Source organism: Hesperophylax consimilis, chromosome 7, assembly GCF_061612785.1.
Source record: "Hesperophylax consimilis isolate HC1 chromosome 7, BYU_Hcon_1.0, whole genome shotgun sequence".
In the NCBI taxonomy this organism is placed as follows: Eukaryota; Metazoa; Arthropoda; class Insecta; order Trichoptera; family Limnephilidae; genus Hesperophylax; species Hesperophylax consimilis.
In genome coordinates this window covers 42,016,520-42,035,070 of record NC_142842.1, presented here as the reverse complement: position 1 = coordinate 42,035,070, position 18,551 = coordinate 42,016,520, and the positions used below count along the sequence as shown (strand labels likewise).

The following is an 18,551-nucleotide window of genomic DNA, read 5'->3' as shown; positions in this document are numbered from 1 at the left end:
ACGCATCTGAATTTGTATTGAATTACAAGCATCTGATGTAATGATGGCCGCTAGACAATATTTGATTTCAAAGTGACACATCAGGATATATTTTGAATTACAAGGATCTGAACACTGCCTTTTCTTTTTGAATATCGATGACATAGATGGCGTAAGGGCAATATGTACAATTATTATTACAATTACATATAGCAAAAGTATAGAAATTTGTTATGCTACCACTGTATTTCCCCGCAGAATATGTAGCTGTATAATATTCACTGCTCCGACTTAAACCATGTAGTTCAATAATTATTCAAGTTGCCCAAAGTTAAAAAAAATGTCTTCTTTTGTTATTGATATATAAAATCCAACCATTTAATTGGAAATGCTATTTTTGTGTTCCAAATTGATTACTGGAGACTTCTGCACCATCTATTCCCTATTTGCATGTACTTTCTTCTGCATGGCAACAAGGTAAAAATGTTTTGTTTTATGATCCCACAGAATCAATATTAATGTGATATTAGATGCAACTGATGAAAAACTATTTTTCCAAACATTTGGCTAACTTGAGTCATAGAATAATTTCGACGAAGCAGTCAATACACAAATGCAAAGAGGTCTTTCTAAAATTAATTAATTACGTATAACTTAATTAGGGAAACGTTAGAGCATGAATCTGCTATGTCAGTTACTTAAATAAGAAACAAAGACAGACAAATAAAACCACAAAAGCCATTCTATTATCAATTGAGAATTTTAGTGGGCGTTCGGGTGAGATAAAATCCTACAGTCAATACAGTGAAAGCAAACACATTTACGTTGATCATTTACTTTGCGGATAAAAATATAAGCTTAAAACCACTGACCGAGATTAACTCGTGTACATATGCAATAGCAATCAGCGGCAACTTCTGATCGTAAAAACCAATGGTTGCTGTGTCAAACATTTCAGATAAATCTACATTACACTTCGGAAGGGGTCTTTCAACTAAATATCACGTCTAACCTCTGCATTTAACACTTTGGACGCATAAATTGAATGTGGGAACCACCCCTGGGCTGGAGCCCCACAATATTTGATGAACCTACTTGATTCTGTGTAAATGAGAGCGGTCTGTCTGATCCTTTGTCAACAGACCGATTGCCTTCTCTAAGGTACAAATGCAATGTGGGAAAACTGAGTCTGTTCTACGGGAATTTTAATAGAGCCTGCTCTAAGTAAATAGCAGCATTGATCCCGGTGCACCGGCTGAGCGGAACACCCGTTCACAGTTGATATTGGCTTCATGAGAACGGGACGATTCTTTGACTCGTTTTTGTCTAAGACGGCTCGTATGTAGAACGAATTACCGGCATCTGTTTTTCCTCCTTCATAAAATCCGGGCCTCTTCAAGACCCGCATTAATAAATCCCTTCCTGCAGCCCCATATTTTAACCCACCTCACAATGCTGCCCTACGTGGTGGCGATATAGTTCCCCTGCCTTTACAATGTGTACAGAAGCACTCTTGTGGGATGTCACATATAAAAAAAAAAAAGTTCGCAACTGTCGCCTTTGCCAATTAATGTTTCCGTAAATATTGGGTGACTTCAGTCACTTTAGGCATTCAACGTTAATATTTTTTACAGACCGTTGACTAAACTCCATTTTGGTATCTAAAGGGGAAATTTGATTTATGCGTCTAAAGTGATAAATGCATTTGACTAACACTTCCTCTAAGCAGATTTATTTTATATTTTAATTTAATTCGCAGTGGTATTTATTCTATTTAAATTTCAAATCATGACTTGGACTAGTTACATTTTATTGTAATTTGAAAAAAAAAAACAATTTTTTTTGATTGCAGAATAATAATAATTATCGTAACTTAGAATTAATTTATTATTTAAAAATTGATTTTCTTAGACTATTTTAGAGAAATGAAAGGGACAAACAGAATATGCACACCACATGACATAGAGACATCCAAACAGACAGACAAATGGAGTAATGCCGGAGAAACTGCCCAGTTTAGTGATTAATCAAAAATGGTGACAATCAATGTACCAGCGACAGCATCACATTACCGGGCAAATCTCTCAGTAAATACTACACAAGAAAACATAAATTATTGTTAAAAAGACTAACACAAATTTATTTTTAATATAATAATTATTATTATAAAACATGAGAAAATATAAAAATTAAGTAAAAGTATTACAAAAAAAAATTACTGAAAAATGATATTGCAAAATTTACAAAGAAATTGGTAGGTGAAAACCAATGGAATTTAGCGAGTGTTTGGAGCCGAAGATAACACCGTATGCAGGTGAATTCGTTGAGAATAAATTAAGGATACTTGTTCATCACGAGTACTGCCTTCAACCAGAGAAAAAATCCACAAAAAATGAATATAATCTCTGTGTACGACTTTTCAGTTGTGCTCAATGTGTAAAAAGTACAACAAAAATAAATTGAATTTCCCAATCACAATGTAAAAACCAAAAAGTATTAAACTACATTTCTCAACCACAGTGGCAGGAATAGAGATTACTCCTTTTCTGGCAGTTATTTTCACGGCATTTTTTTTAGACTTTGTTCTTTTGGATAGCAGTACTCACAAGAAACCAGAACCAAACAAGACGTGCCTAACAAGTTTGACCCATACTTGGGTACACGGCTGATAGAAAAGAAACTAACGGAAAGTCCAAATCCACTTTTAGGAATCAGTGTCTTAAACCTGCACAAGAACGGGCCTTATTTCTACGACACCAAAACAATTTATTTTTATATTGGCCAGTGTCATTAAAGTATTATTATGTGTGGCGGCTCCTGCGGATGAAAGTATAAAAGGGATTAGTTGGGGAGGTTTTATGGATGGGAGGGGAGGTTTTATGGTTGGGAAGAAAGGTCATGAAGTTGGGTAGGGAGATTATGTGGCCAAGTGGAGAGGTTGGATAGGAAGGTTATGTAGTTGGGGAGGTTATGTGGCCGGGAGACTTTGGCCTTTAGAGCGCCGCAGCTGCTGCAGGTAGTGGCGCTGGATGGGCTTGTGCAAGGCCAGCTGGACGAGCGCCTCGTCGATTGGAAACCACTGGCGCTTGCGGCCCATCTGCCGCGAGTCCTCCCACTCGGCCAGCTCCTCTGTCACCGTCATCACGTACACCTTGGTGCGGTGCTTGTGTTCACGGTTCTGGGGACAATCACAACTTATCCTTTTAGTCAAATGGGCAAAAACAAAATAATCATTGAAATTGAAAGTTTTCATTGATCTGGGAAAATTGCCACTGATGACTGGACTGGGGTCAATTATACTGCCTCTTAGTCCTTTGAAACCGCCTACTCCAGAGAGGGGTAATACTCTTCCCCCAAACGAGAGTTTTGTGCGATATCTAAATTGTTTTTTTACGTCACACAATGGAAAGAAAAAAAACTACAATGTGTTTGAGTTACGCTCGTTTTTGCGTTACTTAATGGTTGACTGCTGGGGGAAGATGGGCATGGAAGTCTGGTTAAAACGATAGGTAGTAACTAATATCTAAGTATTACTTGAAAGGGCAAAGGAATATTTAGAGACATGCTCGCTCTGCGATATATGGGGAATCCACAAACATTTTGTGTAGAACATTATAAACTTTAGGCCTCTTGCGGATATAATGAAGGACAGGTGGGTCACCTCGAACACCCCGAGGCAGCGACCCAACTGGCCCACAACGCCAGCCTCCTCGAACACCTCTCGGATGGCGGTGACGGAGGGCTCCTCTTCCGGCTCCACGCCGCCGCCCGGCACGATCCAGTTGTCCGGCCGACGCGACGATGTCACCAGCAACACCTAAACAACACAACAAAGACATCATTCAACAAGAACTGTAAACCAATCCAACCAAAAACATAACATGAATATTCAATTAGCAGGGAAAAGTCTGTTCAGTGAGAAGAAATCAATATTATCCCCTTGAATGCCAGCGTATCCGTAGCTGATATGCTAGTAGCAAACCGCACTTGCCTCGATTTTATGGTATTTTGAACTTGCTCTTTACATAAACATATTTTATTCGCTTGGCAAGGAAATAATCTATTTTAATATTATTCTAACTTGTTGTTTCATCTCTTGCAAACATATTTATTTTATCTGTGGAAAAGAGCATTATAAAATTCAGTGTCAAAAGTCATAATTCCGATTTTCAAAGTAGTGTATTTATATGCAGGAAATCCTTATATAACTTATTTTTATTGCGAAAAACGCTTATTTAGCTGGAAAATACATTCTAAATTACAATATATACATATATTTTTTTTAAAACTCTGAATATAAGTTGTTACACTGAGAAAACTATATAGGATATTAATTTTCATAAAAATATAAAACAACTACAAATAACAAAACATAATTTTGCAAAAAACAATCAAGTTATTACCAAAATAATGTCAGCTGGCGCACGGCGAGCCGCTTGGCATTTTAGCCTAGCATTCCAGGGGTTAAAAGCGCCAAATATATTTTGAGAATATTTAGAAGGGTACTTATAACTTTACTACTATCAAACCTGGTTTTTCACAAGTGAAAGTTCAACATTATACAACAGTCAATCACAAGTCAAAATATTAGGTTCTCGCACGCTTATGCTTCGGAACGAGCGTTTCGCATGTCGCTTCAGGCTGCCGCACGGAAAAATTCCACAAAGGATTTTGAAACAAGTTTCATAGTTTATCGCTGTACCTCACCAAAAAAGAGACTGGTTCTTGAGCTTGGTGTGGGACTTAATTGCTTATATTATAATATTGGAACAGACCCATGAAAAATCACACAATATTGTGTTAGTAAATAACACTTTCTTGAAAATGGAAAAGTGCAGATACTTGGAAAATCACGAAATCTGACTTTACTCATCAAGATTAACCTTAAGAAATTCAAACAAAATAAATACACATTTCAAATATACAATTAAAATAATTTCCTGGAAATAAAATATTATATTATAGCTAGGTGCTTTATCGCTTGTCTGAATTCTTGACACAATCAGTTCCAATTTTGAAAATAAAACTTGAATTCAAAACAAATCTGAATTCATTGAACCAGAGTTACAATCACTTACAGACAGACCACACAACCGAAATTAGTATGTTTGATGATGATACAACTGTTATATTTTACATGGTGTTATTTAATGCTACGTATAAACAGGACAAAATTTCTGCAAGCCGAGCTGCGAATTATGGGAAAGGAACACCAAAAGGCACGAAACACCGCTTGCAGTTGCTTTGTTCCTTTACCGTAATTTGTGGCTCAGCTCGCAGAAAATTTGTCCTGTTTATATGCACCCTAAGAATATTAATCAGTGAATAATAGCACAATCTGGGGGGCTACTTTGTATCTTTCCAGTTAACAAACCAGTAAGTTCATGGTTTAACCTTTCCTTGCCAGTGCTGCCAACTGAGTGGAAATCGTCTCAAATTACTAAAATATCTCTGTAAATATACTAAACATAGAGTTCATATTTTAGTTATTCCTCCGCAATACGTATTGAATGAAATAATTACAATGCATAAATATTTACTGAGTGTAAGGCACCGGTCAGGCACATAAGGGACGGGGCACTGAAAGAGAAGCCCCTCCACGAGTTACAATTTGCTTACCAAGCAGGTAAGTCAGTCGACGCGGCACTGCACAGGTTGGTGTACAAACTGGAGCAGGCACAAGCGACTGGGGAACTGGCGGTAGGGCTATTCCTGGATATAGAGGGAGCATTTAACTGCACCACTATTAAATCCATTGATGAAGCGGCAGAAAGACATGGACTCGACAAAACCACCAGAAGGTGGCTGAGGAACATGCTCTCAGGCCGGATACTTACGGTGACAAGGGGTGAGGTAAGCATCAAAGTGCTGGTGACACGAGGGTGTCCACAGGGAGGGGTCTTATCACCCTTGCTGTGGAGCCTGGTGGTGGACAACCTCATCCGGAAACTCAACAACAGGGGCCTATATACGCAAGGGTATGCGGATGACATTGCAACCATAATAAGGTGTTGGGATGCAGACACAACCCGAGGCCTTATACAGTCAACACTGGCAACAGTGGAAGAATGGTGTGAAGAAACAGGACTGTCAGTCAACCCAGACAAGACAGAACTAGTAATCTTTACGCGTAAAAGGAAACTAGAAGGATGGAGCAATCCAACCTTCTATGGAAAGGAATTAGAACCCTCTGACACGGTTAAGTACCTCGGAGTCATCATAGATGCCAAACTGAGCTGGAAAAACCAGGTGGAAACTGTAGGCAGAAAGGCCTGTGCTCTGATGTGGGCAACTAGGCGAATCTGCGGCAGAACGTGGGGTCTCAAACCTAAAATGATGCAATGGCTTTACACAGCCGTTGTAAAACCAAGGATCATGCACGCAGCCCTGGTCTGGTGGAGGAGAACAACACTGAAAACAGTGATGGTCACACTCAATCACATACAGGGACTTGCATGCAGAAGCATCACAGGAGCCATGAGAACCACTCCAATACTAGCCATGGGAGTGCTGCTGAACCTACCCCCACTAAACATAGAAATAGAGGGGGCGGCGATGGCGGCAGCCTACAGGTTACATTGCAATGGCCAATGGAGAGGAGAGTTGCCCAGAAACAGTCACACGGAAATAGGAATAAGACTGAGGGCAATTAGTCCGACGGCTGGGATGAAGCAGGACGGCAAGCAAGCCGAATACTTCTTCGGACAGCTGTTTAAAGTGACGTACCCCACAAGGGAGGAATGGGACTCGGTCCCAGGTCCAAACTCCAAACAGGAACTAATCTGGTTCACAGACGGGTCCAAGATGGAGGAAGGAACAGGGGCCGGGGTCTGTCTACAGGGATCTAAGAGGGAACTCAGTATACCTCTAGGAATGCACTGCACTGTGTTTCAAGCTGAGATGACAGCCATCTTAGCCTGCGCACAGGAGAATATGAGTATCGGGTACAGAAATAAGAACATAAACATATGTTCGGATAGCCAGGCGGCCTTAATGGCACTGGAAAGTAACCGATGCGACTCCAGACTGGTGATGGAATGCAGGACTATCCTAATAGAACTGGCGACCATCAATAAAGTAACCCTGCTCTGGGTACCAGGACATAAAGGTATTGAGGGCAACGAGCGGGCTGACGAACTAGCAAGGAAAGGGGCGAAAGCACCACTTGCGGGATCCGAGCCGGCCGTAGGAGTAGCAGCATGCCACACCAAACTACATATCAAGAGGTGGGTCAAATCCCAACACTGGAAGGAATGGAAGAAGGCACCCGGAATGAGGCAATCTAAAGTACTCATAAACGGACCGGACCCTAACCGAACCAGGCAACTACTCGATATGGACAGAAACTCACTGAGGGAACTGGTAGGACTATTAACGGGACACTGCCATCTCAGGAGACACATGCAACTGTTGGGAGTGGAAAACACCAACATCTGTAGGAAATGTGAAGAGGAGGAAGAGACACCAATTCACCTATGGTGCCAATGTCCCGCTCTGCTGGGAATAAGGCTCAGATACCTGGGAAGACACAGTGTGGAACCAGAAGACATCGCCACATATCCAATGACAGCCCTGGTGAACTTCATAAAAGGGACCGGGTTACTGGCAAGGGAATGAGGTAAAATGGGAGATAGTACAATGGGCCTATGGCCTAAGTGCTCGCGGGGAACGTAAGTAAACCGCCTCCGACTTTAAAAAAAAAAAAAAAAAAAAAAAGGCACCGGTGCATGAGGATATTTTGAACAACGCAAGGGAATGGTTAATACGGGTTTGTGAAGTGGCCAAACTGGCGGCACAAACGTTTTGAATGATTATATACAGGGTGTCCGGAAACTCGTAGTACAAGCGGGAAACTGGTGAATCTACATCACATTTGGAGTCGATTTTGCGGTATATTTTTTTTTTGATTTGAGCTTTCGTTATCGAGTAAATCGAGTTAGAAGTTGATTTTTTTTTTTTTTTTTAATCTAATTCTTATAAATTATTACTGAAGATCAAAGTACCCAACTAATTAAAACTATTTGAAAGTAAAACAAATGAAGAAACTCGGATTTGAAGCATTATTTTGAAATCACCCTTCATTTAATCCGGTGTAATCATAAAATATTTCTGCTCTGCAGGGTTAAAACATCTGTTGTTCAATCCTAAACACCAGAAAAAACTTTAACCCTAAAATAGCCGAAAAATATTTTTTTTTGTGAAAATGCTCAAATCAAAAAACTTTATGTTTATTTGGGTTCCCCATGTGGTGTAGATTCTCCAGTTTCCCGCTTGTACTACGAGTTTCCGGACACCGTGTATACTAGGACCCCCAAGAGAAGTTGTAAAAAATTGACCTCTATTAGAAAATCTATTAGCTAAATTTAACAACTGGTAAAGTTTTCTTTTAATTTTTAATATCTCTGGGAAGGAAAATTATTAAAATTATGTTATTAACCTGTTGAAGGCATAAAACAAAAAATATTTTTTTGTAACTTCATAACAATCAAGAGTGGAATTTAAAGTTTTATAGCGATGCCGATATTGCTTTTCATACATTTTTCGAAGCATTTAGGTCAAAATCGCAAGGCAAATTAATTTTAAAAATAAAATATTAGAATGCTCGCATGTTCTCCAGAGACCCATCGGCATTCCACTGGTTAGTTTCCTTTCTCTGCCTAATTTTATATATTTTTATTGCACATAATGCATTGTGTCCAAGCGATTCAAAATAACACTGGTGGCCATTATTTAACAACACTGTTACGACGATAGCCGTGGTAAATGGGATGAATAATTGTTTTAGTCACATCCATCTTTTGTTTGGTCTGTGGTGCCAATACAGCTAGAATTATGAGTAGCAATGTAAAAAATAATAATAGCAACATCTGCGAATAATAAGTGAGCCATTTTTTGGCAAATATTTGACCCAGATATTGCGTCACATGCCAGAAGTTATTGGCGCAAAATGGAGGCGCAAACCCAATATGCCCATCGATAGTGAGCTGCAAATTTTACCAAAATAACTTAGTGTTGTTGCTAGGCTCAGTAAAGTGACACCCAATGAAGATAGGAGTATAATATATCCACTTGAGCGATTGCTTGCATATATGTATACATTTACTATCGTTCCTTAAAATATGAATATGAACTGCTTGCTGCGGTTTAAAGCCAATGAATCCACCTAGATTTTGCTGCCTATCCCATATATTTAGGTTCTCTAAATTTGGCACATTATGATAAGCAATCACGCAAAACATTTTTGCAAACTTGCCATAATATGCCAAAATCGCTTGAGTGGATAAATAACACAGCACAATTGTTCTACCACCCGGAGGCAGTGGGTCTATGACATGGCAAATTGGAGAGCTTTGTGAGGTTGAAAGAAATAGGGAGAAGGGTAAAGTTTTATTATAGAGACTAGCTCGTGATAGCATAATTACCAAAACAAGATGTACTTCATTTCAACGTAATTACTGTAATAAAAATTATTTAAGTTACAGGAAATGGAAAAAAATGCATTTAAATAGCAATTTCGTTTGAATTATTGTATGTATCATTTTCCATTATTAATTAACATGTTGAATCTATGACATTAGAAAACAGTGCCAACCTAGTATTATTATTTGTTTCACTAAACCAAATCTAAGAACTTATTTTGTATTAAACATAAAATAAGTTCTTAGATTGGGTTCAATAAAAAAATAAAAACCTACCTCTATACAGGGTGTCCGGAAACTCGTAGTACAAGCGGGAAACTGGTGAATCTACATCACATTTGGAGTCGATTTTGCGGTATATTTTTTTTTTGATTTGAGCTTTCGTTATCGAGTAAATCGAGTTAGAAGTTGATTTTTTTTTTTTTTTTAATCTAATTCTTATAAATTATTACTGAAGATCAAAGTACCCAACTAATTAAAACTATTTGAAAGTAAAACAAATGAAGAAACTCGGATTTGAAGCATTATTTTGAAATCACCCTTCATTTAATCCGGTGTAATCATAAAATATTTCTGCTCTGCAGGGTTAAAACATCTGTTGTTCAACCCTAAACACCAGAAAAAACTTTAACCCTAAAATAGCCGAAAAATATTTTTTTTTTGTTTTTTTTTTTTGTTTTTGTGAAAATGCTCAAATCAAAAAAAAAAATGTTTATTTGGGTTCCCCATGTGGTGTAGATTCTCCAGTTTCCCGCTTGTACTACGAGTTTCTGGACACCGTGTATATATATTCACTATAAAAAATAAAAAAAAATATATATATATAAAAATGAATGTTTATTTGTCCCCTATAGACTCAAAAACTATTTGAGCGATTTTGCTGAAAATTTCAAAGTTTGTTTTTATTGGTGTTAGGAGTGTTTAGATAGTGGTTTAAATAGTAGAAGAAGTAGGGGACGCCTGAGAAAGACATGGATCAAATAATTATTTGTGGTAAAATGAGGTGTACGTGATGGACGAAGAAAGAGGTGTAAGGAGAATTTAGGACTTGGAAGGTAATGGTGGAAGAAGTTGAGGACAAGTGAAAAAAATACTTATTACGATATTAATTTTGCCTTAAAAATGCACCCAGCTGACAGTACTCCAGAATTCACAACCTCAAAACTTTACGCCAAACATAGACATATGAATATTAGTAGACCTGCCCTAAGTGATTAAAAGCGTATTATCCCCACTCCCCATACCGGTTCCATTGGAGCCGGCTGTGCTCGCGTATGGCCTCAAGAGAAATTTGAAAACGTGACGTCATCATTCTTGTGCAAACTATGGTCGAGGCATCGTCGGTTCATTTTACGAAATAACACGGCAAAATGTTGACTTGTACTATGAAAACTTGTAAAAATAGATGTGAAAAAGAGAATAAACCCAATTGTCGTATTACATTCCATATATAAGCATTATTTTACTTTATTTTAAGCATATTCACATCGTATAATATGAATCAGTTGTTACTATCACATCGAGAAACGTCTGGACGCGAAACACAAAGCTGGTTGGTTGCTGGGAAGTAAATTATGAACATTTATAAAAGTGTCTTAACTAAATACTTAAACGAAATATTCGACTCTGAAAATAGAACCGAATTTTTTTGCCGAATTTGGACTTCGCAAATTTGTTCATAACGTGGCGAGTAATTTGCGCTCCCATGTAAAAATGTCTATTCATTCAAAAGCAGATTTTACTTTTAAGAAGTAAATGGTGATATTATAATGCGAGATGCCTATTTACTGTCAGATTGATTTATTGACGAATCACAGTCAGCTTCACTCCCTTCGTTCTTCAACAGTTGATTTTACCCCTCGCCATTATCTTCTCGTCTATTAATTCCTATGTCTGTGACGCTAAACCATTTACAATCCTCGAGCAACGTCGAGTACACGTCAGCTAGTTCAGTATAAATATGCAGGGCGTAACAGACCATACTTGGAGTCAAAACCGTAGGTGTCAATTTGCTTCTCTGATGATTATTTTTAAAAATTAAATAATACTTTTTTTCCAACACATCTCACCACTGGGTAGTTGGTACAGCCATAGAATAAAGAAGAAAACTAGAAGTGATCTCCATCCCATTCCAAATTAGTAAGCAATATTTCGCATTGGAAATTTAAGCCTCGACTAGTCGAATGTTTTGATCACAAAATAAGCCCACAAGACATTTCTTGTGTTCTTCTTTATTCTATGGATACAGCTTAGCGGGTCACGTGATACGCACTCCACTCACGTGGCAGCGCGGTAACACACGAGACAGAGCGTGTATCACGTGATCCATTGCGACGTGTAGCAGTGTGATCAATAGCAACATGTACTAGAAATTTTATTTGTTTTTATTGAAAACAAAATATATCATCGGATGTAAAATAACATCTACATTTTTACTCCAAATATCCTCAGAAATCGCTGGTTACAATCATTTGGGCGTGTGCTGTTACACTCTGTATGATAGGTTAGTTTTAAAAATTATTTTTGTTTTACGACATGTTATTTGATGGTGGCACTACCATCAAATAAAGCGACACTGAGAGTACTTTACTTTAACAACTTTCGATTTAGCCACAAACACAAAATGGACAATTACGCCGCCTTACATTAATTTTAAGAAAATATGAATACACTTGCATTATCTTCCTTTTCTGGTTACTTAAACAGCTATTTCGTACAGTAATTAAATGGACAGGAAGTGTTATTTCAATAATCTAAAACTTAGTAATTATTTCACAAACCCTCGTACTTTTAGGCACAGATGATGGAAATGCACAAAATAGATTATTAGGTTCTTAGGTTGGGTTAGTTAAGTAATTAAGAAACGAAACTTACTCAAGTAAAAGAGTCCAAAATGGCGGCAAAGAGATTGTTTATTAAGATAAATTTTGAACTTTGAGTGAATTATAATGCATCTTTTACCACCAATCTCGACGTAAATCGTTGTTTCTTGTAGTAATTAAGTTGAAACAAAGTGTAATTTCCATAATCCGAGGCTATTAAAAGTGCGTCGGATAGTGAAATATTTATCAAAGACTTAGACGTACCTGGCTATTCAGATCTGGTTATAAAAAAAGAATTAAAGCCATTTCAAACAAAGTTCTGATTCTGAATTCTGATTGATTGATGAATTGGAGTCTCTTATCATGACGATACTGAGAGTAGTTAGTCAAAGCTCTTACCACTCTGAGCTTGTCAAATATCTTATGATTTTAACTATAAAGCAGAAAATCTGTTTGTTTGAAACACTCGTGAAATTTGCACAGGTGGTGAAAATGCAGGCACAAAATAAATTTTCATGAAAAAAACACAAAAGTAATATTTTTTATAATTCCATATTACAAACAGACCGCGGGTCTCTGATTTCATAATTAATTATTGTATGAATAAAACAAGTATGTAAGTAGGTACCTTAATTTATATTCAATTTTTGCAAAAAAAATAAAGTTAATTAACTGGTACAAATTTCACCAGGAAAGCATAATGAATGCAAAATGGACTAAGTAAAATTAATTACAGCAAAGATTTAATTATTGCATTGCCGAAAATCATTTAAAAAAACAACGCATGCCGAAGTGACAGATGAAGCAAAAAGCGTAACAGATGGCGGGACTTGGCTGAAATCCCAGCAAATACATTCAGCGCCGGGCAAATGGCGACCTGGATCAGTAGTGATCATCCCGGGACTTACAATTAGCTAAGTAAATAAAAGTAACCTCAGATTCAGCATCGGAGCGGACACAAATACAGGCGGCTCGGCGGCGGAACCCGTCCTCGTCATATACTCTAATTGAATTAGGCTTCTCTTTCACCATCTTCACTGGCGAAACCCGAAACGATAAACACACAAACTTAACCAAAAATGGACTCAAAACACCAACAAAAGCCACAAATAAGTGAAAATTTTAATAATCAACAATCGCCATAACTGCGGAACTCCATAATATTTTGAGGCATTTTCAGCACTTCACCGATTGTACTAACACTGTAACTTATCGGGATTCTTGAAGATAGCGAACCGTTTAAAAAGTAATAAAGCTAAAGCTAGCTGTTAGCAGAATATTTAAGGCCCATATTGCATGGCGCGAGACAGACATTTTCTCATGACAAAAATCGAAATGGAAACCGACAGTGTAATGTCGACCGAACCATCAGCTGACAGAAGGAAATGACGAAGATGCCATAAGAGAAGACGCCGCCGACGCAAACAAATTAAATTCCATAAGTTCTTACCGGACTTCTACTACATTCTCATAAGCCTGCAGCTCTTACTCGATTTCATAAATATGTCGTAATTTATTTGAAATCCACCGCGTTTTAGCAAAAAAAATCTAAGTTAAAAAAAATAAATCATTAAAATATACCTACAAAAACGTGCCTAAGAAAAGTATTTTTCTTACAATCGGTTATCCGGACAAATCATGAAAAATCAGAAAATAACAGATACTATCGAAAAAATCTAGCTTTGTTAGTATTTGAGTTGATTGCCACTTATTGGTATGACAAAGTTTAAAATTAATTAATACATATTTGCGCATAAATGGCACAGTAAAGAGATAGTTAAAAGAAAAACACGTAGTTATAATCAGAGATGTGCTTTATTTCAAATAAATCCATTTCAAATGGAAATGCAAAATGCAAAATGGGTATTTTCCATTTTGCATTTTAAATGCTTTTCTAAAAACCATTTTGCATTTTAAATGCTTTTCTAAAAACCATTTTGCATTTTAAATGCAAAATGCTTTTCTAAAAACCATTTTGCATTTTAAATGCTTTTCTCAGTGCATTTTCCATTTTAATTTTTTTTTTTTTTTTTTACAGTATTACCGCACAAGAGTCCCAACTGCTCCCGTCTGGAGCCAGTGAGACTATGGCATCCCCAATTGGGGTATGTTGTGAGGCTGAGGGTATTGGGGAGGGGAGGGAGATGGGGAAGAGGAAGGTGGGGAAGTACTTTTTTAAATGCTTTTTTGCAACATTCTTCCTACTATCTCCACACATCTTTTTTTCATAAGCCCCAAATATCAGTCGGTCCTCAACCTCGCTATGGAGAGATAATTTCCATTTGTCAAGTTGCTCCCTGGTAGGAGCCCTGGAAATTGAGTGATACCATTACAAAAAATACTGATTCAAATACTGAACATGGGGCCATGACGCTGTTATATTAAATGTTAGATATAGTTTCTATGTTTTTACTTTGGCAACATTAGTCCCGCGCAAATTTTTTGTGGTTTCATAATGTGTAGTGGTGTTTTTGGATTTACCATCATGTGTAATGTTTGTTCTACATTGATGTCCATTATTAGATGACAAAATTGTTTAAAAATTCTATAATTATTTTAATTGTTTGACCTGAGAAACCATTTTGCATTTTCAATGCATTTTGAAAATAGGTATTTTGCATTTTGCATTTGAAATGCTTTTCTAAAAACCATTTTGCATTTTGCATTTTCAAATGGAAAAGTTTTGACCCATTTCCATTTTGCATTTCAAATGGTTTTGGGTACCCATTTTGCACATCTCTGGTTATAATGTACATATATAAAGTAAAAAAATAAAATTTCAGTTTAAAAACATTTTGATAACCAAGAAATTATTTCAAACTTTGCAAATTAATTACTTACTTTAGATAATGTATTGAAACCAATTTTTCTATCTGTAGGAAAATTAATTTATACCTAAACCCAACACTCCTAACCCAAACTCCAAAAAGAAAAAGCTAATAATATTCATAATTTTCTTGTCACCGATTGTTAGTGTCTATGATCTATGATAAATGTTTATGTTACAGTTTTGACGTTTGTTTGACAGCTCTGCTGCATGATTATTTTTTGAAAATGTTGTCATAATTTTGTATAATTACTTAAATAAAGCCGGTGTGTTTTGTAAATACGTATTATGTAAAAACAATATATATAGCCAAGAACAATACATTTTTGAGAAAACTATGGAGGTCCCAAACGTATCTCAATTTAGCGAGATTTGTAGAGTTTGTGTGAAGAAAGGTGAACTTCATCCTATATTCCATTATAGAGACCAAGTCAGACCCGAAGAAGTGCACGACCTTTCAGTTAAAATGAGACTATGTGCCAATATAGTCCTCGCCATTGGCGATGGTCTTCCCAGCAATATTTGTAAAGATTGTATTAACCTCCTTACAATGGCCCATCACTTTAAAGCTTCTAGTGAAGATAGTGACAGAATATTGAGAAACATTTTAAATAAAGAGATCCAGTGTTGCGATATCATCCCGTCTTCGCCTTCTTGTAAATCAGAAGTTATAAAAGAGGAGAGAATGGAATCAAGTTCACCCGATATTCTTCTGAGAGACATTAAAAAAAATTCTATTAAGCCTAAAAAACTCCGCAAAACGCAAGTAAAAGAAAAAAAAACAAAATCTTCCAAGTTAAAGGAATGTAGAAAAACAAAAAGCAACAACCTAAACAACCATCCAATAATTGACCAAATTGTGGAAATTGATAACTCTGTTGAAGAAATAAAATTAGAAAAAAAAGATGAATCGATAAATTTGCAATCTTGCGATGATTTATTTCACAGTGATAATATTTCATATTCAGACACCGAAGAAGAAAATATTACAAAATTGCAGAAGAACATTTTGAAAAGTGATGATGATTTTGATGTGAGGGCTAATTTCATGGATGATTTCTACGGCTGCCTGGAGTGCAAGAGGCATTTCCCCACCAAAGTGATACTGCACAAGCACATGGCAGAGGAGCATGGGAGCTTCAAGAAGGAGTACAAGTGCTACGGCTGCGGAACCATGTTTGTCACTAAGTACAAGAGATCAGAGCACGAGAGGACTAACTGCCCCAGGATGCCACCCGGCACTAAATACCAGTGCAGGTAATGACACTTCATTTTTATATACCACCCGTCTAGACTCCCACCATTGGGACTAAAGCATTCCCAATTGGGGCATGTTGTAAGGCTGAAGGTGGTGGGGAAGTATCTGACTATTTAGATCTGGTCACAAACATGGCTAAAATCATTTCAAGCAACGTTTCGATTCTGAATAGTGGTCTTTCACCAGGATGGTACTGTGAGTATATCTGCCACTCTGGAATGTGCCGCAGGTTGAATTAATAACTAGCAGTCAAATTGCCACGCCGCAGGTTTTTTTTTGTTTATGCTTCAAATCAGATATTCTACTGTATTGTACAATTCTATTGGATAACTAAAACTAGAACTAGCTTTACAATCCATTTAATAATTTATGAAAACTAAAAATACTCTGTTTTGATGTTGTGTCGTTAACAAATTAACTGCGTTTTATTTTCTAAGCAGCATTTCAGCATTTTACTTCCGTATAAAATGTGTTTTGTATTTATCTTGTCCTTAGAGAGTGCGACACAACGCTGGACACGCGTAAGGACTTTGACCTGCACATCCGGCGCCACCGCACCGCCCCACCCGCCCCTCGTGCCAACACGCTGGAGCTGGGCCCCCTCTTTCCCTGCCCCCATTGCCCCAAGACCCTCGCCACCCACGGGTCCCTCTACACGCACATACAGAACCACAGCAAGCAGGATTTGGTCTGTGAGGTTTGTTATATTTTTTATTTTCGATTAGTGGTTCCTAACATTTTTAACGAAAATAATACAATACATAATAATAAATAAAATCTGCTTACGAATTACTAGTCCTTTTTACAATGGCACGCAAATTGCTGGCTACATTAAAAACTTAACTATGTAACCCAAATCGGGTAAACAACAGTTCAGGCTTTCCAAAATTTAATATTTTGTTGCACTATTTATAATGTGTTATAATTAGCAACCTCACAGATCCTGCGCAGAAAAGTCCCACTATGGACATTGCTGCAAACCTTTGCCTTTCTTTAGAGAACTTTTCTTTTATGATCTGGTTATTTCAATGTTTAATGAAATCATTCTCGAACCCTCCAGCTCGTCAAACTGATACCCAGATTTCGTGTTAGGGCAAGTCTATTGATTTGAATGTCTATGGTAAGAACCTATCTTAGTAACTTATTGGTAAAAATAAAATATTTTCACAGATCTGTGGCAAGTGCTTCAAGACCCGCATCCGGCTGATGTGCCACATCAAGCTGCACGCCAACTTCAAGGCCTTCTCGTGCAAGGAGTGCGACTTCCGCACCTCCACGCGCAATTCCCTGTTCCTGCACACGCGCAAGCACTCCGGGGAGCGTCCCTACTCCTGCGAGGTGTGCGGCAAGCTCACTGCCACCAAGAGCAACCTCAACTCACACCGGAAGAGGCATACGGGCGTTAAAGATTATAAGGTCAGTTCATATTATCAAAAATACTAACTGCGTCTGCATATCTCCTTTTGTTTGCAGCCTAGTAATAATTTAACCTCAATTTTGCAGTGCGATATCTGCGGCAAGAGCTACGTGGACAAGCCCCCATTGGAGGAGCACATTATGGCAGTGCATGCAGGCCTGCGCCCCCACGGGTGCCCTCACTGTGGTGCCACCTACACTCGCAAAACGGGCCTGCGCAGACACATTAAGAAACGCCACCCCAAAGGCAGCTGAGACCGGCTAATACCAACCACTGGTACATGTATTTCCTAATACAAATCCTACTGATTTTAAACCATCTTTCTGTGATCATTACCATTTTTTCCTCTTTTATTTGATGTAAGCTCTTATAATTCTGTTTTATACACAAAGGTTCATCAAACCAACTAGTCTGGACTAGAGAGACATATTATTTTTCAGTTTAAAACTTATTAACATTTTTATGTGTCTTAACCTAAACATTTATTAACGGTTAAAATCTGTAGTGTACGGAAGTATGTACCACTAATCTCATAAATACTGTGCAATATATTTTTAACAAGTTGTGAATTTCATTTGGAATATTTATTATTGTGTATTGTTAGCGATAAATAAAACGCTGAATGTTTATAATCGAGTGTATTCAGTGATCAACATTAATAAATAACAATAATCCGTAAGATTACATTTGTCCTTCTATTTGAATTCAGCTGTTCGAATGCCCACTCCTTGCGGGTGACGAGCAGGTCGAGTCAAGTACTCCCTTTCTTGCTGACAGAGATGAGAGCAGCCGCTGGAGTCAAGTAGTTCTCTGCTTGGCCAACAGAGCA

General features: G+C 37.5%; 2 protein-coding genes across 2 annotated transcripts; one reads left to right on the top strand and one right to left on the bottom strand.

Annotated features, from left to right (window-relative positions):
* Positions 1 to 2,092: 2,092 nt before the first annotated feature.
* Positions 2,093 to 13,596, bottom strand: LOC149422807 (diphosphoinositol polyphosphate phosphohydrolase 1-like). Its single transcript, XM_089633972.1, has 3 exons — positions 13,154 to 13,596; positions 3,641 to 3,796; positions 2,093 to 3,157 (listed from the first exon to the last, which is right to left on the bottom strand). The coding sequence occupies exons 1-3, from the start codon at positions 13,250 to 13,252 to the stop codon at positions 2,948 to 2,950; spliced, it is 465 nt and encodes a 154-aa protein (XP_089490098.1). The 5' UTR covers positions 13,253 to 13,596; the 3' UTR covers positions 2,093 to 2,947.
* Positions 13,597 to 15,915: 2,319 nt separating this feature from the next.
* Positions 15,916 to 17,976, top strand: LOC149422806 (zinc finger Y-chromosomal protein 1-like). The gene is made up of 4 exons (XM_089634012.1): positions 15,916 to 16,304; positions 16,801 to 17,002; positions 17,476 to 17,721; positions 17,809 to 17,976. The coding sequence occupies exons 1-4, from the start codon at positions 16,096 to 16,098 to the stop codon at positions 17,974 to 17,976; spliced, it is 825 nt and encodes a 274-aa protein (XP_089490138.1). The 5' UTR covers positions 15,916 to 16,095.
* Positions 17,977 to 18,551: the final 575 nt, after the last annotated feature.